This window comes from Bombus pascuorum, chromosome 4, assembly GCF_905332965.1.
Source record: "Bombus pascuorum chromosome 4, iyBomPasc1.1, whole genome shotgun sequence".
Classification (NCBI taxonomy): Eukaryota; Metazoa; Arthropoda; class Insecta; order Hymenoptera; family Apidae; genus Bombus; species Bombus pascuorum.
The window spans coordinates 6,453,419-6,478,153 of NC_083491.1; the positions used below are offsets into that span (position 1 = coordinate 6,453,419).

General features: G+C 41.8%; 2 protein-coding genes across 2 annotated transcripts in view; both read left to right on the forward strand.

The window, feature by feature from the left end:
• The window catches only part of LOC132906030 (uncharacterized), a 171,758-nt gene extending 155,619 nt beyond the window's left edge, over positions 1 to 16,139 (forward strand). Inside the window, exon 7 of the mRNA XM_060957867.1 lies at positions 16,130 to 16,139. The gene's annotated coding sequence lies outside the window, so the exon portion shown is untranslated. The remainder of the gene's footprint in view (positions 1 to 16,129) is intronic.
• LOC132906031 (uncharacterized) overlaps positions 1 to 19,882 on the forward strand; it is a 57,639-nt gene extending 37,757 nt beyond the window's left edge. Inside the window, exons 2-3 of the mRNA XM_060957868.1 lie at positions 10,194 to 10,440; positions 16,787 to 19,882. Coding sequence (XP_060813851.1) covers positions 10,194 to 10,440; positions 16,787 to 17,112 — 573 coding nt within the window. The 3' untranslated portion in view covers positions 17,113 to 19,882. The remainder of the gene's footprint in view (positions 1 to 10,193; positions 10,441 to 16,786) is intronic.
• The last annotated feature ends 4,853 nt before the right edge of the window (positions 19,883 to 24,735 follow it).

The following is a 24,735-nucleotide window of genomic DNA, read 5'->3' on the forward strand; positions in this document are numbered from 1 at the left end:
AAAGATACAGAGAGAGAGAGAGCGTGGACAATAAACGGAAATTTATCTGCGAATAGGCACACCCGCGTTCGGTGCCGTTTATTCTCCGAAACTTGGACAAAAGGAATATTTATCGCTTCCTCTTATAACAGTCATTACGTGGCTTTGTTCCAGCCTCTGTCCGACCATGTTCGAACCGACGTTGCAACGTCGAAAAAGAAACGAAAGGGAAAAAATAGGGGGAAGCGGGGATTTTTTAGTTTCGATTCCGAACGCATTCGAATCTGTCGCGTTGTCACGACATTCCCAACCGTATTTGCATTTTCACAACGTTTAACGACCTTAAGCTGGTTGTGTTCCAGCCTGCACGAAATTGACGACGCGATCGCTGTTCGATGCCACGATTTTTTATACAAAGAGTCAGGAGAAACGGTATTTCACGAAAAGATGAAAGGATCGCGTAGCGTTCTGTTGTTGCTCGTTCCGAACCGGTTTGTTCCTTCTATTAACTCACATTCATCCACCGTGACTGTTCCGACAATGCTGAAAAGAAAATCAACGCGATCGAAATTCCACGCGTTTTCGAATAATTGGCTTTCGAATTCCTTTTTTTTTCTCTGACAACCTTTGTGCATTCGTTGGTTGGTATTCAGATATTTTAGCGAATTTTCGTAAACCATGCGAGAAATTTTGTAGACAAAGCTACGCGGCTGAAAATTTTATGCGATTGTACGTGGCGAGTGACCGAGTTTCGAATACTAATGTGAGTGGAATACTATTTCTTTATCTTCTTCTTAATTACTCGATTCATTAATTCCTTAAAATACATTTTGCACATTATAAATTTCGTAAGAACGTTTATGACGTCGAATGTGACACGACGTAAGTTACGTGGCGAGCTACCAGACGTGTGCCTTTAGACTCCAGGATCGTTATGAAACCCTTCGCCGAAGCTTTATATTCTACATTTGTTCGCGTGAGGATTTCCCGCACCTTGGTGGTGCTCGAGTTGATTTTTAACCCTTTTCGTATTTCTGTTGCAAGCCACCAAGACAATTTTACCGTTTCGATCGTGTGTCTACCGTTAGCTACTAAAGCAAGGAATCGTTTTGCGAATAAATATCCTTCGAAGATACGTATAATTCTTAATAAAATTTGGCAAGTCAGCGTAGTAATTAGACGTTTTCGCTTTTAAAAATATTTCATAATAGTTACTGTGAAATGGCAAAAAGAGAGTTAACGAAAGACGTACAGTGCTGTGAATAGTTATAGACTGAAACACATTTCCTGTATCATTTCCTCGATATTTCTAATAAATAGTATAACCATTCATAAAACTGATCAAAACTGAAGGGAAATATCGAATGAAAAAGTAATAAAATTGACACTGACTTTATATTTTTTAACACTCAAGAACAGGATATCACGAGAAAAATTAATTTCTTCCAAACTTCGGAAGAAGAACATTTTTATTCGCTGTATCTTCTTTTCCGTTTCATATTAAAATATGGAATTATATAAACGAGTTTGTCAATCTCTCTTTTAATATTATGAAAACTCAAAAAGTGGGCTTGAGTTTCGAATTATTCGCGGCACAGTATATCGTGAAATTGAAAGTAGCGACGACTCTTAGGTCGTTTCCTTTGATTATACTATTAATTAGTTCTATCGTTAGTTCGTTCAGTGAAAATTGATTCTGCCAGTTCTACATCCGCGTCTCATCTGAATGTCGTTCCGAGTATTTGACAGCAGTATTTATGAAATGTCAAAGTCGATGTATGTATCGTAGCAGAAAATTAAGTAGGCGATCGATAATTAGCTGTATCTGGGATATTGGTTAAATATGAAAAGCTGTCAGTCGTTTCCGAAACGTTATATTGTACAAGTGTATTCCAAAGAGAATATTTCATTGTGTATATTATAATAGAAAATCGAACAGAATATCGTACAGGATTTCATGCTGCACGATGATCGCTAAATCTTGGTTCCTTCGAGCGTTTTTTAAATCTTAGTGTTCGCGTTCGTGATTCGTCTCGCCTCTTGCGTTGTTCTGTCTAAGGAAATTGAACGTCGCGTGGAAAATCAGGGAACCTCGAGAAGCTCGAATTAGATTTCCTTGGAAATCGTGACAAATCTACTACTACTCTATCGTTTGCAAGACGATCAAGTTACTCGCAGAGATCCCTAATTAAAGCCCATCGTTCCCTTTTCTTCGTTCCTCCTTCGTTCCTTGATATTCAGGATCAACTTGCACGAGAAAAAACAGCCGGTTCGTTTACGGATAATCAATTAGTAACAGTCACTTCCACGGTGGTTTCCCATCCAGTTCTCACAGAGTTCATGCAGCGCAGATGGCAAGCTGGAACTTTCTAATTGCTTTCGTTCGAATCGTTCGATTCGATATCATCTTATTTAACCCTTCCACGTTTAACCCTTCTACGGTGTTCGAGTCTCCTTCACCCACCAGTTCAGAATTGAAGAAACTTGGAGTTGCATCATTTTCTTCCTACCGTTCTTGTTTGTCTTCATTTAATGCAAAATATCTAATTGGTATTTCGCGATGTCTAAGAAAACTCTACATCTGGTCTTCGGTTTTCTCAAGCGCTGAGGTCGTCGATAGCGCATAGACAAAAGAATGCGTCGATGACAGACCATAAGCGGTACACGTGCGACGTTGGCTTCAGGGTTCTTTTAGTCTCAGGGTAACGTTGCTAGTGTCACGTAAAATAATAATGAATTTAAGGAGAAAAGAAACTTTTATTTTTCTCTTTTGTTTACAATACACTTCCGAGCTCTAGACGTGACCGTTCAAGACTATCTGACTGCTCTACTGCTCTTACTGAGGAAAACTCGGTGTGGGTGTTCCCTTTGAAATTCAGAACGCGGATTCGTTGTCCACACTTTTTGGTGGAAAAGTGAGGGTAATGATCCGCGATGCCCATTGGTAAATGAATTAGGTAGTAAAGACAAGGAGAGCTAGATATGGCTCGTGGGCATCCTTGTTCATGGGAAAACTCTTATCTTGCCAGACACCCGCTTTCTCCGTATTAGGTAAGAGCGTGCAACAAACATAAACCGAAAATGTTTACGTGAAGGAAACTGAAACTGAACAGATTCGGTTTATGTCGTCTTCCTAGGCCTGTTGCGAGTTAATAGAACAATAGATAGGTCTTGGCGTCCGGACTACGGGGAATCTCGCAAGGACCGTCACATCTGGCGTGCCACATGGTAAAAAAGGAAAATTGATTCGTGACACTAGCGTGCGGATCTAGACCAGCTTACATTGTATTCCACACTTTGTACTTTAATATTCACAATATATATATACTTACAATACCTTACAATTTACACACGCGTTTCTTTAATTCCACATACATCGAATAACCTTAACACGTGATAACCTGTATAATATAGCTTCACTCGAAAGGCAAAAGACACGGAGTGTCTTAAATATTCCAACAGGTGAATTTCATTAGGAAAAACAGGATAGCTGATAAAGTTTTTCCTGTATAAAAATTATGAAAAATAATACGATATTAGTTTCCCAGATCTGTCTCTTCACAGATTGCATGTGTAATAATAGATTTCTTGTGTAACAATGCTTGTACATTAATGAAACTTTACGCCGTTCGTTAAATAAATAAATAAATGACGATAATGAAAATATCGATCGGTTAGGTAAGTTCGATAAACGAAAGAATTGTAACGATTCGCAGTATATAATAAGAAAACAGCGGACGTTCGCACGTGCATCCAGCACGGTGACATTATTAAATTTCTCCGGTGCTTTCCGCAATGTGCAACGCAACGCAACGTGTCGAAATGCTGCGGCACCGCGTGCTCACACGTGCCGTCGTCGCGGAAGTAGAAGTCAAAAGTTACTAAATCAACATTCGCGATACGATGGCTTTGCACTTTGCTGCAATATTCTCGTATCGAACCGCGCGACGCTTAGACGCTGTTCGTCAATCGAGTGATTTATTGAGCGGATTAATCTCGCGAGATCGAAGCGCGATTTCGCGAGGATCGCCCAGCCTAAAGCGCTCTTCCCCTTCTCAACGAGAAAAATTATCGTAACGATGATTTACTTGGTGGAATATCTCGCGTTCTTCGACGAAAGAAATAGAGAGCGCGAAAGAGTAAGAGAGCCTGGCGTAATATCATTTTCATGCTTATTGCCGAGGATGTACCTTCAAAAAGTTTAACGATACACGGATCTTCTGGAAAATAATTATTCCACGAGCAGAAATTAAAGTTGGCTCGCTTGGCGCGTCTCTCCTTTTGCCAAGTGCTGAGAAAGATAAAGAGGGGAGGGGAAACCGCCGGAAACAGGCAAAATATTATTGCCAGCACGCTGCTCCATGAACTATAAATTTCCACTTGCGCTGAATTCTGTTGCGTCGCAAGAAGTTACATATCCTCCGGCGGTGCCACTGCACGGTCTCTGTTTTTTCCGTCGAGTGTTCAAGAAGAAAAGACGCAGAGAAGAGGATAAAACAGCAGGAAAACTATGAAATAGATATAATTCTCCCTAATGTATGTACGAGATAAAAAGGAAACCGTACTCTTCGTTATTTACATCAGAGTATTCCAATTACTGGCAGTCTCGTAAAAAGTCAAACGTGTCTTATATATTCGCTATACTTTAAAAGTAATACCCTGAGATTAAAACAATTTACAATAACGCCAGGTGCTCGTTGATGTCGTAATTCTGCTATTTCCAGATTTATTTCTTATACACGATCGAATCCCGTTCGAGTTTCGTCTCGTTGGCTGAGAATCGTCGTCTCATTTATCAACGATATTGCTTCATTTACCGCGTAGTCGCTCGGCTCGAACAACGTTCTTTTACGAGGTAGACTAGCGAAAACGCTTGCAAAATTCACCATGGATGTCAAGGGTCGCGCTGGCTTGCCTTTATTGCGCGGTGGAAAATTAGCGTAAATCAACGTCAGCCGAGTGGACGGTGGATAGTCGGAGTATACCATTAAACGGGGATTAACAAAATAATAGATACGACGTTTATGGTGCAGAAGGACAGAGATATAGAAAAACCTAAGTCGTGAAATGTTTGCTACAATTCACTAGCCGATATCCGATAATATTGACATAAATTCGCGTGCCAATCGATATACCGTTATGGCAACCGATAGTGTATAGGTGGATGGCTATGTATCGAGCACAATGTAAAGTCGATAAGAAATACTCTGCTATATTTCCTGATATGCTCAATTAAGCAATACTAGAACCGGGTGCGAAGCCGGAACACTTGCTACCAACCACGTGCCATGTTGTACGCGTCATTCGTGGGCGTTTGCGGAAAATTGAATGACCACGAACGTTTTATGGATGGCTCGAATCCGATGCACGAGTCCTCGAATTTTTAATCGATGGTCTACTGGTCTTTGTGACTTTTTCAAAAATTCTTCCTCACGACTACAGAATATTTTTTACGAGTTTCTGCGCGATTATCTCGCGGTTTCAACTACACCGCTATGGACAGTTTCCAACAGGGATCGCTGATTAGAAAGATAATTTATTGCGTGTTCTCCTCAGCAGTGCCTTTCTGGAGTACTTTTCGCTGTAATGAAAATGGCAACAATGAAAACTTTCTACATTCGGAGGTGTGATTCTGCTACTGGAAGAATTCTATGAGGAATTCCAAGGACACTCAAGAACGACAGTGCCACGACATCAAGGAGAGACTTGAGTAGTAAAAGAAGTCGTACGGGAGTGCCGAGCATGAACCTCGTCGATAGAAGTACGATGCAAGCGGAGCAAAGGGAAAATTCCCGCGTTGAAAAAGGGCGACTTGATGGCTCTGTAGTTCTGTTAAAGCGAACGAAATTAAATAACTTGGACAATTATAAAAGGAATTCAGAAAATGAATTTTAATATTAGAAAAAGACTTCGACACACGCTCTGTATCAGGAAAGAATTCCAATAATAAAAATCCAGTCGAAGGGTATTAAATTAAGAACTTTTCAGCGATAAAAATGTAATACAGTTGCAAGTACATTAAACAGAAGGAACTCCAATAATAAAGGAAGAACGCAATAGCGTTGACAAAGTTAGTAATGAAAGACCAATACCTGCAACATCAGCCATTTTCGACAAGACAAAAGTGTAAGAGTAACACCTGCAAAGAAACAAGACTTTTCAACAAAAACAGAACAGGATTTTCAACAATTAAAAGGCAACTTATCCAATAACGAACGTAACAAAAAGATCCAATGGAATCTCTGTCGAAAAAGAACCGAAGAAAGGATATTAAGTGATATAACACCACCAATAATCAGACATCGGGCAATCACCTATCGTATTCAGCGTTATTTATACGAATATTTAACAAACTATCCATTTATCCTTTTATAATTCTTAGACATTCTCCCAAATAAATGTAACGATGCATGCACGACGAGTCAATTACTAGTCATTTCGCGTACATCGAAGGCAATGTTTAATCAGGTCGCGCGTACACCGCACGACAATCGCTCTCGCGTATATTAGAGGCTGCGTAATTTCAGAGTGGACCGTGAACCAATTAAAGTAATGAACAGGCGAATTTGCCCACGGGTATGTGGAAATATTTCGCCGTTGCTTCGACGTTGCGTTCTACTCCCTCCCCACTATCGTCGTTCCATTATAAACACGCGTCGTAGCAATTGCAACGAACCTTTCGATGCCGCTATCCAATTTCCCAACAGGAACAAACAAAAGGAACGCGCAAAGCTACGCGTTTCCCGGTTAAAAACGATTCCTATGATTGTTAAAGTTATTAAGTTGCGTAAAATACAGACAAATACCAACACATGGCGTGACGTTCGAATTAGTCCGCAGCCTAAAGGGCGCATATCTCACGAATGAATCTTTTTCCAATTTCTAGGGGTTTCGGATAGTTGGTACATCTGCAAACTACCTTACAATTCCTCGACCAACAAGAACGACTTTTCGATCGTGTCGTCGACAATGGGAAAGCGCGCGCGCGCGCGCGTATGGCTGGCAATTATATTCTAATATCCCGTGATAAACGAGCGAGAGAAGTAGCGGAGCGTGTAATTACCCTTGAAAAATGAATCCGCCGTTGGCCATCTCTGGCGCGGCTTGTTGCGAAATATCCGCGGGAGAAACGAAGGGCCCGTGGTGGAAAGTATGCGTCTGCCCCCTTTCATAAAAGCCGGGCGTCGCAATTACGCGCCACTATGAAGTCCAGTTTAAAGTCCGTTTTCCATAGCAATACCGCGTGCGGGCCGGAACGAATGGCCGGTCGGTGTATCAGGCCGCGGTGTAACTTTAATAAATCGTCCCTATGCGTCTCTGGTTCCGCCGTGTACTCTGTGTTCGCCGATGAGCATTTTCACGCTCAGCTCGTCCAGTACCAGGCATTTGTTATTTTAATTATTTTGCGTACAGATCGCGGCCCCGTTATTGTCAACTTTTTTAGCGCAATAGCAACGAGTATGTCGGCGAGTATGGTCCAGCCTGGTAAGTTGGTGAACAACAGCCATGGCGAATGAAATTACGTTACTTTTCGGGCGAAATTGCGTTTGCCGAGAGAAACGAGGCAAATCGAGCGCACGCTATTGGAGAGTATTGGTCAAAGAGAAGTTTTCGACAACGATGCGGTTGTTTGCAGCGAGCACGGTTAACTGTCGACTAATTACCACTCGGGATCTTATTACTTTCGTGGCTTCATTGGTCGGCACGATTTCAATACTCGAGAATAGTGAAATATTTCTTGCGAATGGAATAAAGCCTGGATTACAGCAACATAGCGTTAACTGGATTCGAGCTAGCTTCGTTAATTGGCTATCGTTATACCCGTTGTTTTCGAATATAGATATCACGATTAATTCGACGTAAAATTCATTTAGGAATCACGCGATCTGATGGAAATGCTCGCGGCTTCATCTCTCATACCCATCGTGATTACGGTATTAATTATTAATCGAAGTGGCATACGTTTACTTTCAATTATCCGCACATCAAATCAACGGGAAGATTTCAGATGATTGCTTCATCGACGGATCGACTTCCTCGTTACAAAACGCAGTTAATATCGAAATCAGATCTTTTCTTCTTCGTTCGTCCTAAATAAACGAAATGTTGTTTCGAGCAACGAGATCTCCAGCCGATTCGAGCTGATCGATATTATTTCTCTTCGTTTATTCATGGCCGATTGCACGGCCAATAAATCGTCGCCAATTTAGTTTAAGCACGAGCTTGAATTATCCGTTCCTCGGCTAAAGTCAGCGGATTATCTCGTCGAGCGAACGATTTCCTGCGGCACGAACGACAACCCGTTCCCTGTTGGCCTGTGAATTATCATTTATTTTATCATTTGATCGCGTCATTTAATCTTCCTTCCTACTTAAAGATTCAGTCGTCAAAATGACGACGGGTATCGCTACTCTTGTCTCTCCTCAAACTTCACAGTCTAGTTGCGAGAAGTTAGAGCCAAGTTAAAGTGGATTAAGCCCGTGTCAAGTTGCTTTTAAATTTTAAAAGTTTCTCGTGACTGATTTGTACGTTTATTGGAACGGAACCGAAGAGCGATGGTTTATTAAACGACGAGAATTTTTCACGATCGCGAAAATCTATCGCGGTAAATGGATCGCGACACTTTCATAAACTTTTACTTTTCGTACTTAACAGGTTACACCGTATCGAACCATGAAAAGTACTTCAAGTTTGGACATTTTCTCTCGCGGATAATTACAAAATGCTTTAAGAAACATAAAAAATCGATAAATTCGATTCTACGAAACTGTGTATTCCCTTGATGCGTTTTTAAACTGGTTAGGATGCATGCATTCCATTGTTTCACAGTGAAAATACAGGATAAGCCAGTTGTTCTAATTTCAATCGATAACCGCCGTCGTTTTGCCTCGTTGCGTCCTCCGCGCATTTGATAGAATTATTTTTTATTATCCTCCCGTTATACGTATAAACGGACAAATCATTTCGATACACGAATTACCAATTCACCGTAGACGAAAACGTGCTACTAATTCGAAAAATTGGATCGTTTGGGACGGTGCTCGGTCGTAATTATGCAGATAACTTTTACAAAACCGGGATTTAAATTGACATTCGATTTAAAAACTCGTTGAATTTCCCTCGTTCCAGATTTTCTAGTCAGAAACTGCGAACTATGCAGTCGATATTCAACATCGAATCGGCGGAAGATCCTGATAACGAAGTATAAAGCGAAAATTCAATGTTTGATTAAAAACCACATCGAGATTTTCTACAAAAATATTGCCTCGCATTTTTCCACATATATGTTCTACCATTTTACGCGGAAAGAATCCATCCTCATTCTCAAAAATTATTAGAATGTTCGAAAAATATACGGTTTACTTCTTCGACATCTCGAAAGAAACATATTTATTTATTATTTATTTATTTAAACGAGTTGGCCCTTTCTTTATACGTAGGTGAAATGCCGTAATACATAATTGAAACCTATAATAGTTGGCTAATTGTCTAATCCACATCGGAGAGCTTTCTGTACATAATTGGATTCGAAAGATGACGGAGAATCACCAAAGTAATCTAAGCTAGTAAATTTGTTTGCAAAATTTGATAGTCTGGTAATGACATTCGAATGTTCGAATCGAGAGGTAGATTGTGAAGATGAGAACCTAAGAGGATGTCTGATCGTTCTTACAGATGCATTGGTAATCGATATTGATTCTTTCGAGCATCTTCGAACACTGTACGTGTCCGTTATGTATTTCATATTCGTATTATAAAATAAATAATTCCTACTATCGATTATATAAAATAAGTAAATATATTTCACGTAAATGTTTCTAATATTCGCGTTAAAAAAAACGAGAAAATTTCCTACACTCGGCATATCTATATTATTGACGATAGTCTCGATGAAATGAAATTGCAACGCTTTTACGCAACTCTTCTCGTATAATGTTACGAAAGATAAGGAATTACGATGGTTCATTTTCAACGAGTAACAAACAATTTGTAAACAAATTGAAACAATTGTAATCTTGGGAAATCGCATCGATCGAAAGTGTGGGTAGCACCAACAGGCAACATTCCAAGCCCCCGTTCGCGTTTCCTAAATCTGCCGGCTTTACAGCAGTCCGGCTTTGCAGCAGTCCGGCTTTGCCGATCGGAACGCGTCAGAGCGCGTTTGCGTTAGCACGCGAACGTAATAAATCCATTTGTGCCGGTATTGATTTCAGATAATGGGCAAGTGGTACGTGGTGGAGGTGCTGGAGCACAAAGTCGACTCGTCGAAACCTGCCATTGGGTCGTACGTAGTCGATTCTTGTCCGATCGTGAACCTGATGGAGGCCGAGAAATCGGCCAAGTTCTTGTCCTCGTTGAAGCTACTGTGGGTAGAAGAGGCCGGCACTGTGGAATACACCTTCCGGATACCGGACATCACCAGGAAGCCGGGCTTCTGGATCTCCTCCAGTTTTCAAAATGGTAACTCGTTCTCAAACAGATTACAATTTCGGAACACGAAGAGGGAATTTTAGCTGCTGTGAAATTCGCAAAGGAAGATGGTCAAAAGATACGAAATTTCTACTTCAGGCACCTGAGATACCGATACGACACGCTATCATCGTACATGGCATACTTCGTCGTCGACGATGATTTTATCGAAAAATTACAATCCAAAGATGAGAAAAATGAAATACAGCGATAATTCTTCGTATTCGATGCGTTCCATCTTGTGTTAGAAGCAGGTTATAGTTTAATAACAAACATATTTCGCAGAATATTTGCGTATTTAATGTAGTATTTTACTTATTTCATTTGTCGAATTTTATCGTTATTAATTAACAATTTCCTGTGCAAAGTAGCTGTTCAATCTTTTCGTTTCGTGCATTCGTTTCAAAGTTACGATCGTTTGAGGTGGACAAACTTACAATTCGCTTCTCGGGTTATTTCATGTACGTTTTTTTTTACAACTGTCCCATCGCGTTTGCCATAAATGATTGTGCTTTACGATTCATAGAACAACGCTTTATCAGAATTTTAGGTGCGGTACTTTGACCATCATTCTTTTGCGAACCGATGAAAATTTTCACGAGCTTTTTCCAAGCGGAAAAAATAAATTCGAATAATCTTCTGACTTTTTCGTCTACTTTGTTCTCTTTTCTTTTCTGTTTTTGAGCGTTCTTAACAAAAAGCTGTGGAGATTTAATATTTTTTTCTGTTAATCTGTGAAAAAGAGTGAGAATCGAGTAGATAAGCGTAATTCCCGACAATGATTCTGCCGTCCACGATTTTGCTGAACGGTTTTTCTCGGTCCGCGAGGATAGTCACCGTGCCATTCGTGGCGCATAAAACGGAAGAATAATTCCCCCGTGAAACGTCGCAGTTGGTGGTGCGACGGGGAGAAAAATAAAAAATAAAAAAGCTACCCGGTTAGTTCCTGCTCCAATGAAGTTTCCTCACCGATAGATAATAACGAACAGCTCGATAACTTGGAGCTACTCGGTTCGAACTTCTTTCAAAGACGGTTATCGTAAGCTGACGAGGTAACCGATTTCCCAGAAATATACTTTCCTCGATAACTAACCAGATTAAACGCGGCTAAATTGGCTAGTCGCTAATGCGAATGCTCGTGCGTCATGTTCCTCAGTTTCACGATATTATGTTATTCGTTTTGATTCATGGATGTCAAAGCAAGAAACGATGACACATACGAAATGTAAGTGTGATAACTTGATTCTTTGTTACCAGTTCTCCAGTTTCTAACGTCAAATGGAGAATTATTTATAGCTTGAAAAGTAAGCCTTGGACGACTTTTTTATGCACTTTTCCTTTCTTCATTTCGATGTCTAGAAACGACTTTACAAATATCTTACGCGTATCTCGTGACATACGTACTGTGTATTACGTACGTACGTAACTGTATGTGTACAATATTACTGGCAAATATATTTGTTTTTAGATCAAAGATCAAGCCGATACTCTGATCAGTAATAGTCTTGTATCGAACCGAGGTATTCTTTTAGCCACTCGTTTTCTTTTTTAACGAAATAATTCTCGTGACAAATTCCTGTTGCCGACGTAACACTGCGTCGAAACTTCTCTTCTCCGTAATAAGACTAGAATTTTGTTAGTGTTGAAGTGAGCGCCACTTTTAAGAAAACTCTACATCTGGTCTTCGGTTTTCTCAAGCGCTGAGGTCATCGATAGCGCATAGGCAAAGAATGCGTCGATGACAGACCATAAGCGGTACACGTGCGACGTTGGCTTCAGGGTTCTTTTAGTCTCAGGGTAACGTTGCTAGCGAGAGGATCTGGATCGGCTTACATTGTATTCCACACTTTGTACTTTAATATTCACAATATATATACTTACAATACCTTACGATTTACCCACGCGTTTCTTTAATTCCACATACACCGAGTAACCTTAACAGTTAGAATATACAGGAAGGAGATTGGCGCTTAGATAGATTCCTCTATCGAGGAAATTAAGATCTATCATCTGGTTGGAAATCGCGTCTAGGTATGGTCCGATGGATTCTAAACAGAACTGTTCCTACAAGAGTAGTGGCTTACCAGTTGTCAGCTCCTAGCTTCAAAGCAGTTTCAATTCATTGACCCGATGCAGCTTTCGTAGTTGGTGATCAATGAGCCGTATAAACGCGATAGAACAAAGGGGGCAGAACGAAATAGCCAATAGAACTTGTCGACTCCTAAGAACGAGATCGACAAGCAGGTAAACGGTCACTTCCATGGTAAAAGCGTCTTTTATCATAGTTTTGGATCGAAGCTAGTCTCGCATGAACTTGGAACCTTTGTTGACTTTCGAACCAAATTCACCAACGATATCTGTATGGAAATCTTTCGATCCAATCGTCTGAAATACAACGAGGCTGTGAATTCCTGTCGACTACGAGTAATGGAAATCCGAATGAACGTTTTTCTTCGATTATTGGTAGCGATCGGATTGAACGACAGAATGTAGAACGGCTGAGAAACGCTGAGGACGATAGAGGAAGAAATGGTTTGAGGCGTGAAATATGTGGAGTAGTCGGTCAAAAGGCGATCACAGGGGAGGACAGTTTCCGCCGAACGATCGCCTTCTAAGCGGCTAATTATCGAGCTCTAGAGACTTAGGAACAAGGTAGGAAACCAGTGGCGGTAATTAAAGTCGTAAGGTGCATCCGATAACGATCTTAATGAATTCCCAGGTAGCCGGCGTGATTATCGGTTAACTGTCAGCGAGAATAGAGCCGAACGTGGTCTCGTCGGTCATGCCGGAGAGAAGTCAGCCCATCCAATTATGAGCTGGCTCGGAATAGAGGAACGAAGCCGCGGAGGGGCGGGGAAAATCCGCGAGAAACCGTCGACGCGGAAAATAATTTTTCAAAAGCCCCTTGCCGGGCTCCCTTTTTTCATCTCGCGGCTCCATTCTTCTGTCCCGTATCCACAGACAGCTGAGAGTCGGCGAAAGCGAGCACAATGCGTTCGCGGATCGAGATTTCTCGAAGCCTCCTCTACCTCTTCTCCTTCGCTAGAAACTTATCCCTTGGATTTGGTCGCGACGCGACGTTTAACTCGAATCTCGTCTTTCCAAATTTCCGTTTCGTTTCAAACTCCTCTTTCGTTCCTTTGTATTTTTCTTTTTTTTTTTATTTTATCAGAGTATTAAATTGTTATTGCCTAACAGAGCGTTATTAAATAGTTGGATTTTGCTTCCTTGATAAATTGGCTACCAGGCGAACCTTGTGTCTTGTCCACAGTGGCGCGCAAGAGTTTATTTTCATGATAAATTATCCGCTGTATGTTAAAAGCGATATTTTTATAGAATTTCAACTGATATTATATTACAGCGTAAAATATTAGCACTTTGCTATGTTATCGCGATATCGAAGCGCTACAAATTTTGCGATATTATTGTTCGTTCAATTTACGGTGTTTCCCAAAAGTATTCAGGCTTGCGCCAATTTTATACCGTTACGTGCTTCGAAATATATATGTAAAAATATATACGTAATATATACGATCGCATAGTACATATTTTGACAGATTCCTTATGTGGTCGCCGACATAATCGACTCAGCGTCGCATCTGAATTCTTTGGACGAACGAGCATGAGATGAAAGCGAACCGACCAAACAAGATCGCGATCTGGCGAGTTAGCGAAAAATTCAGTTTCGAAATAGCGGAAATTTCAACGGAAAATATCTCTATGACGTTTCTGTTGACACGCTACTAAAAATTCCACGAATTCAACAGACTTTATCGAAACAAAGCGACCGTGTCACTTTTTAAACAGGGTTCTCGCGTCTCTTTGTTTGTCGCGTGCTTGCCTCCTGTTTTCAGTGCCAATTCTCCAATCCTCCTGTTTCTACCATAAAACGGATACAGTCCGGATAAAAGCACTCGACTTGGAAAATGAAAAATAAATCAAAGGCGCGTGTTGCGCGCGAGAATGACAAGATCTCTCGTAGCAGTCTTGAATTCATTCCCGGGGCATTTCAGCTGTTCCCTTTAACCTGCCGTTATCGCAAATCATCGTGGAAACGTGCGCGTGCCGTGGATCGACGCGGAAATAAACAAGGCAACGCGGCAAAATGACTGATAAAATGATTCGTTCGATGAAATCGCAAAGTCCTTCGGCAGAATTTCAGGCGACCGAACGGCCGCTCCAATTAGTTTCATACGATTAAACGTCAATATCCCGAAGGCTAGTAACCGTTTACACGATGAAACAGCTTAATGGACGACGCAATAATAATACGATAGTACTGGCTGTTGACGTTATTGCGATTGGCACGTAACAGACGCGTGACAATCATTTCCCGAAGTAATAACACCCGCCGTTTTATCGGCCAAACATGGACGTAACGTTCGTTTAATGATTTAAAAAAACGCCAAATTTAACGATCCTCTGTATTGTACAGGGTGGTGATCAGAACGATCGCCACGATTTTTCAAGTCGTTCTACCCGTCTTACGAAACGATGTTTCGAACAAAAGTTCTAAACAACGATCATCCCGTATATTCGATTATCTGACAATTCTTCGAACACACAAACCGACGTTCGTCGTTGGAAAGGCAAATAACAATGGTGAGATCGTTGGGGAAAGTAGAACGTATGCATTGAAGGTAAGAAAAATTAATGGCGATACGTAGATGCGATATGTGGAATGGCATACGTAAACCGAGCGCGACATCCGATAATCCTATCTGCGCGTATTCCTAATCAGCGGCGTAAGTACACCATCAACGACATAATGGCGCGTAATGTGACAGATTTCCAGCGGGAGCACACCGGCATTCCCAGTCGTCGTAGACAATAATCAGACCGATTCACTGATTTCCGCTGCTGATTCCCCTTGAATCGCGGCTGCGTATTCCCCGATTTCAAATCATTTCGATGCTTCGGTTCCATTCGTTTGGAACGACGCAACGTCACGTCTATGGAATGCATAGAATACACGAGAGAAATATTGCTGCAAGCAGAGACCAAGTTGCTCCTATAGTTTCATACACATTATCGATGGATTTCCGTAAAATTAAAAGAAACAAGGGAAAATTTTGATCGAGAAGATTTTCGAAGAAAATTCGGGATCAGACTCAAGACTTTTTCCCCGCAGGGTCAAATCTCGTTCTCTTTATCACAATTTTATTTCAACGTTTCCTTCCTCGGTTTTCTAGCTGCGTTTAAAGCTTGACATTAGACGAGGTTTCATCCTTTAGTAGCGTTTAATTCGGTGTTACAGTTAGACGGATTTAGACAGTATAGATTTTTACTTCCTCTCTGTGTGAGCAACGAACATCCTGCGATAAATCTCGTAGTTTCCAAGGTCGTACTACGAGATACAATCGCCTGGCAATTCCTGTGGTTAACCGACACAGAGTTAATCAAACTGCCGTTCATCCCCCGTTGTGCAACATTCAAAATCCACCAACGATTGGAACAATTTGTTCATCTTTCGTTCCGATACGCACGAATGACGCAACGCGTTATGATGTCGCTGTGATGGTTCCATATAAAAAACAAACTTTGACAGTTTTATATTTTCAATATCAGAATTTCAAACTGCATGTATATTGCAGCATTGACCCTGCTACGTTCTGCCGGTCATTTTCGATACAGTTATATTTTTTCAATTTTTCGATCGAAAAATATCTTTAGGTCGGACAAAATACGAGAAGTATCCTATCTCTATGCATGATTCCCGGTTTCGATTTTACGCGAAATATCTTGTTAAAACGTTGCGAGCTCTTTTTGCTCGCTAAACGAGAGCAAGATTGAAATATAAAAGGATTTAAGAATATTATACAAACCTGTGGAACCTAAAATTGCAATGACATAGCATCACTCGTTTTTCTTTATCGGAAGTATTATTTTACTATTTGTTTAATTATTTTCGACCTTGTGAGCCTAGAAAATGGATTTGATTTAAAATTCCTACGTTGCCTTATTATCGGTTCTTAATTAACTAGTCGCTTATTTACTCAATCTATTCTATTTTCGTTTCACTTTATTACTAGCTAACTCTATCTTTGGTCTCGGTTGTCTTTCTTTTTCTTTTCTAAATCCCTCAGCCAATTTACTTCGCAATATCTTCCGCCCCTACTTTATCCAGACTACCCTTCCTCACATTCTATACTGTATAGTGATGCATCGCAGTTCTCTCCCCCTCTACGCACATTTTACGCTTCTTCTCGTCTTCCTTTGGCCAGAATCTGCTCGCTTCCTCTACATTAGACCTTCCTTCTCCTTCCTTGCTTCCTCGTTACCGCTTCCATTCGTGTTGCAAGCAAAGATCTCTAATCGATCGCGACGATTTCGACAGGTACGCTGACAGTGTCGGAGAGACCGTACCATCAGTTCACGGGGAACGTGCACGTAATGAAAGCCGTGGCCTCAGACATGGTGTTGACTTTCTGCTCCCGGAGCCCGGACAATCAACTGTACTCGTTGCTGCTTTCGCGAGAGCACATCTTACAGAAGAGCGATAAACGAGGCGTTCACAATCTGCTGGGCCGTCGCGGCCTCAAGAACATCAACATCCGGGAGACCTGCATGAACAACGCTGTCTACAGAAGAGGATCCTTCAATCTGGTTGGCTGGCTGACTTTAATAGGAATACTATCCACCTTCTTCTTCGGTTCCTGGTAGTGGTAATCATCGAAAGGAAGAAACGATCAAATTTTCGGGGTAAATCGTTAGTTGCTTGGCGAGTCGATTAACGATGATCTTTAACAATCTTTCTAATCCCGAGTTCTCGCGATCTCTACCGTATACTGCGAGTCCAAATCGACAACTCCGACCGTCCCGAGAGAGATCGCCTGTGAAACGAAATAAATAAAGCTCGTTGCTCGCCCTCGAGAAGAGAAACGAGATGACAATTTCCGCAGGTATCGAGAAAAGGACGATCGATTTTAACGACATCAGCCGATAACAGAAGACTCCTCTTTTGATCGCGAAAGAAAAGCTCCCCTTAATTGCCAACGCAGCTAACGATCACGCGACTTGTGTCTGTTGCACGAAACCTCGACTGCGGCGTAATCGTAACGAGAATCTGGTCGTCTCGCGTCTGTCCGACGATGGACGAACGAGAAACGCGAATCTATCGTTGGCCTCGTGATTTAGCCACGTGAATCCAATACGAGAAAGGATGCACAGTTGTCAGAGCGGGTCGACTAGCTGTCCTCCTTCTCGGCTCGATGCCAACGGCACCGAGGGAACGATTCCTCTGGATAGCGTGTCGTGCTGCGTTTTCTCGTCCAGGTTCTTCCTGTGCTTATTACCGCGGGACCTCTGTTCCTCGAAGGAGCTGCCGATCCCTCGAGTCCTCTCGACTGAAACAACACGGACTCGAAATTTGTGCAACCGCGCGTTTACGATAGGTGAGACGATCGCATAAATCGAGGAGGAACCGGAATGTTCAAATTCTCCATGCTATTGACTCTCTCAGTCCTCGACAACAGCGGCATTGGCAAGAAATTGGAGAAAGCAAAGTTCTGTTCCTTTTACGCAACATATCCGATTTTCCATGTCGCTGTATATGCTACGAAATATGGTACGCCTTTGCGGTTTTACTTTTCATCGTAGTTTTGCTTATAAAATGTTCTCAGGTTTATCGTTCTTCGACAAACATATCAAAATACGTTACTTACTGAGGGTTATCCACGAGGGAAATAAAATGTTTGACACGCGAGGATGAAATTTGTCGGCGTTAACGCTGGCCAGGGCTGAAAGAGTTAAACGTTCGGAGAACTCGTTGTTCCAGCTAAGATAATGCTCGTTTGAGAAAGCGAAACGAGCGTTCCCGTGAACATTAGTCACGTTAGATAGAAATGCATGTTGTATGTATCTCGGTTCGTGGATTTAAGAAGACAATAGTAATATATCGTGGGCGATCGCGTCGCTTCGACGAAGATCGATCGAGTAGCCGATTATAAGATTCATCTATTCGCTCCGTTGAATGAGTGAGAAGAGAAAGCGAACGGTGCACAGAGAAAGAAACGGATATCCTCGGATGACTCGAGTGCGTCGTTCCTTTCATTCCGTAATGTGGAAGTTTAACGAAATTGCAGGTTTCGTTGTGACACGATCGGTACGATTCTTTGCTCGCCGAAAGTGATCTAATCGAGAGGAAACTTTCAAGCGAACCGTGAAATTGAAATTGGAAAATCATCAGCTGAGACAAACACGAAATTCGACGATCGTGTCGCGATTTTTCCCTGCGCATCTCTCTCTTATTTTCAGCTCCGTTTTAGGATAAAGAAATTTCCATTCTAAATAAATCGCAATTAACGAATGGATTCGATTATCGAGGACGATTTCATTCCACGACGAAGAAGCAACAGCAAGAGCAGTGTACGTTGCACGATTGTATAAATAGTTGAACCCTATCGTTAGAGATATTACTCGTGTCATGGAAGGTCAAAGGTTGTTCGAAGGTTGGGCCAAAGGTTCGACCTTTTTGCCTCGATCACATTCGCTTTTCATTCGATATTCATACGCTAAACACACACGTGCATACACACAAATACACGCAGACCGTTATCACTGGCGCATAGAAACACGCGACGTATCGTTTTATACTTAGCCGAGATTCGTTCGAGGCGATCTTTTTTATAAAGACTTTTGAATTCTGCCAGTCTTGCGTCTTCGTATGCCTTTTTATACGAACATTCGATCGTGCAAAATCTTATACTTGACTTTTACTCTTTTCTATGCGCCTCCGTTTCAATGCCAACATATCACACGCTCTATCCGTGGACAATATCGTCCGCGACTCGCGTCTTCTCTGTCGATGCGAATTTTAAATGTTTCGTACAAGCTATAACGATGGTTAACGATTTTCGAACAGACCAGGAACACAGCAAGACTATCGATTCACACATTTACATAGACAGCGTGACAATGTTTTTCGTACGTCGCATGTTTTCTCTGAATATATTCGTGAAAGTGTAAACGAACGCGTTCGGGCGAGTTGTTCAATGCGTTGAAGAAGAGCAAGAATTATCAGAGCTTCCCGCGAGAACGTGATCATCGAGCGTGTCGAACGGGGAGGGGAATTGTTACGATTTGTTTGAGAAGTTCAAAGTAAAACCCTGTGCGGTGTATATACATCCTCGGATCGAATAAAGCTAGGCGTCGCGTCGTCGTCGTGGCGCCTCTGACGAACGGTGTCTGAAAGGACGATACAATATACGCATGGGGAAACTCGTTAAATTATTGTACACTTTTCGATGGCAATCGCAAGGGAGTACACCGTGTTATGTTTTAAATGCTCTAGAGTCTTTATTTATTGTACAGAATGCTCGATATATAAATAAATGAATGAATATATATACAATACGATCTAGTACCTAATACGATATAATCGTATTCGCTTATTATGTGTATAAATATGGAACAATAAATCACTTCGACGGTTTCCAACGATTTTTCTTTTCCCGCAATCTCCTACGTTCCAACCGAAATAATAAATATGTAACGCTGCAAAGTCAAAAGTTGTTGCCAACGTCGGAAGGTCTCGCAAAGTTTTACGTAAGACTGTTATCGTACGTTGCGACTCGAGTTAACGATGAGATAGGTAACGACATTGGGTCGTGTATCACGAGTCTTTGAACAAAGTTATACTGGAAATGAAGGAGGTATCGAGGAGGCGTATTGAGTATAGAAATTAATTTCCTGATGAAGCTTTTACGAGTATTCGAAATTATCACTCCAAAGTCTGATACTACTTCTAGAGATCGTGATAGTATTTGACTCTGTATGAATAATTTTGAACGTATGATCAATGTTAGAATCGAATGCTCGCTAAATATATCGAGAAACGCATTGACTTTGGTCAAGGTTGATGAAGTTGCAGGAAGAGAAGAGACAAGCAAACGTACAAAATCGTAGGCGTATGTGAGAAATCAAGCTGCAGGATCGAAGGAAGCTTTTTAACATTACGTAACAGCGTCTCTAGCAAAAAAGATAAAATCTTTCGGCGAACAGGCACCGGTAACTAACTTGCAACATTACTGTCGGCTAGAACTAAGCGGGAGTAGAATGGAAATGTCCAGGGGGGCCAATAATTAAGGTTAATTTTGCAATTAACCCCAGGCCGTTGCGCGAGCTTGTACGGCCATCAAAACCTCTATTCCTCCCTTTCTCGCATCCAGCCCATTTCCATACATTTTCTTGTTTTAATTTTCTTCCCCATCCTCTGTCTTCTGCCTGTCTTCTTTTCTACTCGCACCCCTTGCCCTAGTCCTGACTGCTTAACAAACTTCCACAACCTCGAGGAAGAACTTCTAACGCCGTTCAACGAGCTACAATTACTTCGCCCTGATTCTTGCCAACTTCTAATATCGAGACTAATTTTCCGCCTTGAGGGAAATTAATGTTCCACCGTTGCTCTCTCGCGAGATTCTAAAACGGAGCTAATTCGCCCGAGCTATGAATCTTAGAAACCTTTAGCAAAGCTCGCGCGATAAGATTCGTCGGTATCGTTCTCTCGATGCAGCAGATAAATTAGAAAATGCATCACCAGGATAGGTTGCCTTCGCCGACAGAAAAATCGGAAAAGATCCTAACCGATGGCAGTGCGGCGGAACTGGTTTCACTCGCGTTCCTTCTTCCGCCTCTCTGATCATCCCTTTTCGTTTCCATCTCGGTTCTATCTATCCTTTTCCTTCCGTCTTATCCACGAAACGTCGTCTTCGAGCGTTTTTCCGATGGCCGACGACTCGATCTGCCGTTACGATCGCTCCGAGGATGCTCCTATCCGGCAGATATGAGACTAGGGTCAAAGGAATCCCCGACACAAAGGCCCACATTGCGGAAGTGCAGAAGCTTTCAGCGAATTCGAACGTAGACGGCAAACACGTCGACGTGGAATGGTATAATCTGTTCAACAAGAAGCTGCCAAAGTTGCTTCAACGCTCGTCTATGTGTGCAACCCGGCCCACTTGTTGTCTCGCCATGGAAAACACGTTTAATGGACCGCTAATACACGTGGTGCGTTCTACCGCATCGGTTCACGGTCCTGTTCGACGACGATGGCAGCGGCCAATGGAGCTTCTGAAGGTTGTAAATCGTGAAAGTACGAGGTACTTGATAATGCTACAAAAGCTAAAACGTCTAGCCGAAATTAATTTCTCGTCGTAGGCAAACTAAAATATATAGAAATTTGTTGAAAATCAACAAACACTACGGGGAATCTTAATTTCTCAGATGTATCTCCTAATTTATCGGATCGTTTTAATTCTTTCCGTATTAATACCTCGCTCCATATGAAATCTCGATTGTACGCAATTCAACGAGCAAACACTGAATTGTATTACACCTCGTTCGTATAAAATAATACACACGAGACTCGTAAAACAAGCATTTCCAGCGGAGAAATATCGCCGCGTCGAGGATGGTGTTACCAGAAGGGCGCGCGATTCCCTGGAATGGGGAACGGTCAAACACGAACTCCATCGTGGAACGTCACACGACAATGATGAACGATCCCGGACGAACGCGCCCGGAACAATCGCCTTTCCGAAACAACACGCCGATTAACCTATCAATGAGAATTAGCATTTTAATTGCCCACGTGGGTGTCCTGCAGCTCTTTCGCTGTAACTTAGCAAGCGCAGGGATCGCGACCTCACTACCGGCCGGAACAAAGAAACGGATTAATAAATTGGGTAATGGCCGTGCTCTGATGAATCGGTCGATTTCAAACAGGCAGTGGGACGACGACGTTGGTGAAGAAAATTTTAGAAGCGAATGCGTGGGATAGAATGGGACTGTTCTAATCAGGTAGCGGATAATAGAATTGCCAATGAATTCATAGCAGCCGTAAATTTGTGCAACGTCAACCGTGCGTTCAAGACAATTTCTCTTCTTACGAAGGAAAACAATGCCAATTAATTTCTGCCATAAACCCGTGTTCTGGAAGTCTCAGTAAGCTACTAACGATCTGGCTATCATTTCACCCAACGCATTTACGGATACGAGCACAAAGGTGCAGAGAAAGTAAAGGGAGGAGAGAAACACGAGCTGAGAAAAGTACGTGGGAAGACAAACGTAACGAGGGATAAGAAAGCAACAGGAACGGCTAATGGAGGCAAGGAATAAAGGGTGGGAAGTAGGAGTAGGTGTACTCGAGTTTAAACTTGTACGAGGGCCACGGCTTTACGGAACACGTTCGAGGAATAAGAATTAGATTCAATTACCGGCGGGATTCAGCACGCGTCCAGTTGCATAAAGTTTGCCACCTAAATTGCTGTTCCGTGCACACGCCGTTGCGTTATTTTCCTACCAATTTGATGGCCTTCGAGCGACTCGAGACACGTCAGTAGTATAACTCGTGCTTTCGTCAGACCGCGCGCACGGCCACTACTACTTACGGTTCACTGCATCGTCGAGTATTTAAAGTGGGCGAATAATTTATGCGCATTTTCGCATTTTCAAATGGAAATCTTTCGATACCTTCGTACGCTATTTCGAGGTAATATTACGCGAAACGACGTAACAAGAAGAGAGCACTGGAAGATTCTTAACGAGAAAGTTAAAGTTACCGATCAAATTTAAACTTGTCTACTCTCGGAAGTCAAGTCCTTACGCACACAAGTCTGCATACATCGTTTCGCATTTCACTTTACGTGTATTCCACGATATTAGGAATTTTGTAGACAAATTGTATTCTTTGCACGTTGCCGTATCCTCCGGGTGTTTCTCTACCATTGCACGACATCCGAGCTTCGATCGCGGAAAAAGTTTCCACTCACCTGCAAAGTATTGAAAATATACAACGCTGTATAGGAATTTTATGGAAAAATCAAAGGTGCGACAATGCACGGAATATTCAAAGTATCGGATATTCAAAGAAGACTATCGTACTCGTTACAATATTTAATGAGTGAAAGCTCTTTAAATCCCGTCTTTTTAGTTCTCTTCGTAAATATATAAATCTACACATGCGGATTCACATTCCGACAATAATTACCGCTTTTAGACATCATTTTCTTATTTACTCTTCGCTAATAGCAAAACGACTTATGCGTCCACTTATGAACCGTAATGTGCATAAATTTTAAACATTCTTGAAGTTTCACAAGCGTTTACCCCTACCCGTATGCCAACAAAGATCAAGTATCACCGCTGACGTTGAATCCCCTTTAATTAGGGTCCAAGCTGGTTTTCTTCGAGGAACGAGACCGTTTACCGAGAGATTAGGTTTCGTCGTTAGAACAGAGACAATTAGCGCGAGGCCAGGCACGTTTCAAAGAAATTTAACGCGAGTCGGCAACCCTGTGACATGTAGGTACTTACGCGTGCGGGAAACGCGCTCGTTACAGGCAACACGGCGTGTGCCACGAAAAGCTGCAAGTTGACACGAGTATCGCAACACGAGTGTACGTGGCATCGTTTGTAGGGAACGAGCGTTCGTGCACACCTTGATAAAGCCGGTGGAAAACCTTGGTCGACGTTGCAAATGGATTTCCAGAGGTATCGTATCCACTGACCCTCGAATTCTAGCTGGAAAGCGATGAATAACATCAGGTAGAATATCATGGATATGTTTTCTCGATATACCTGTATATAACGTAAGTCATTGAACCCTGCACATGGAACGACTACGTTGATCGTGAGTCTTGCAACATCGTTGAATATTTGCGAGAGTTTTCAAGCTTTCCGCTTTCGTTACACAACGTGTCTGGGTCACACGAGGCAAATTTTACACACGTAACGTCGTTATCCGAATTATTGAGTTCCCTGCAGCAATTTTGAGCTTTAGAACCTTGTTACAAACTGTTTCATAATGGTCCAGAACATATTCCAACGGTATAAGCTCCGTAACAATATTACCAGCGTTGAAACTAAACATTGCCATTTTTAGTCTTCGAACGTTGTTGGAACACTGAACTTTGTAACAACGTCGAAAGTCCGATCATAAAAGATAGGGTAGTAATACGGAATATCTATTTTATTTTCTTACTCGAGGAGTCTCAAGGTATACCAAGAAAAGGTAAAGAGCGAACGACTTTAGGAGACTTTCGTAAATTTTACACAAATTGCCTTTTTCTTTTATTTTTCCTATGGAAAATCTACAGGTTGAACGATAACGTATAATATCGGCCAATGTTATTTTAAAGCAAAACAGGTTGCGAAACTTGCGATTAGACTAGTTCGTTACGCCACTCGTGCGTATATAACTTAACGCTGTAACATTGGACCAGATTACAGGCAGTTATTTTAGCTCGGAAAATTTTGCAGCAGCGTTTTGCCGCCGTGCCATAAAAG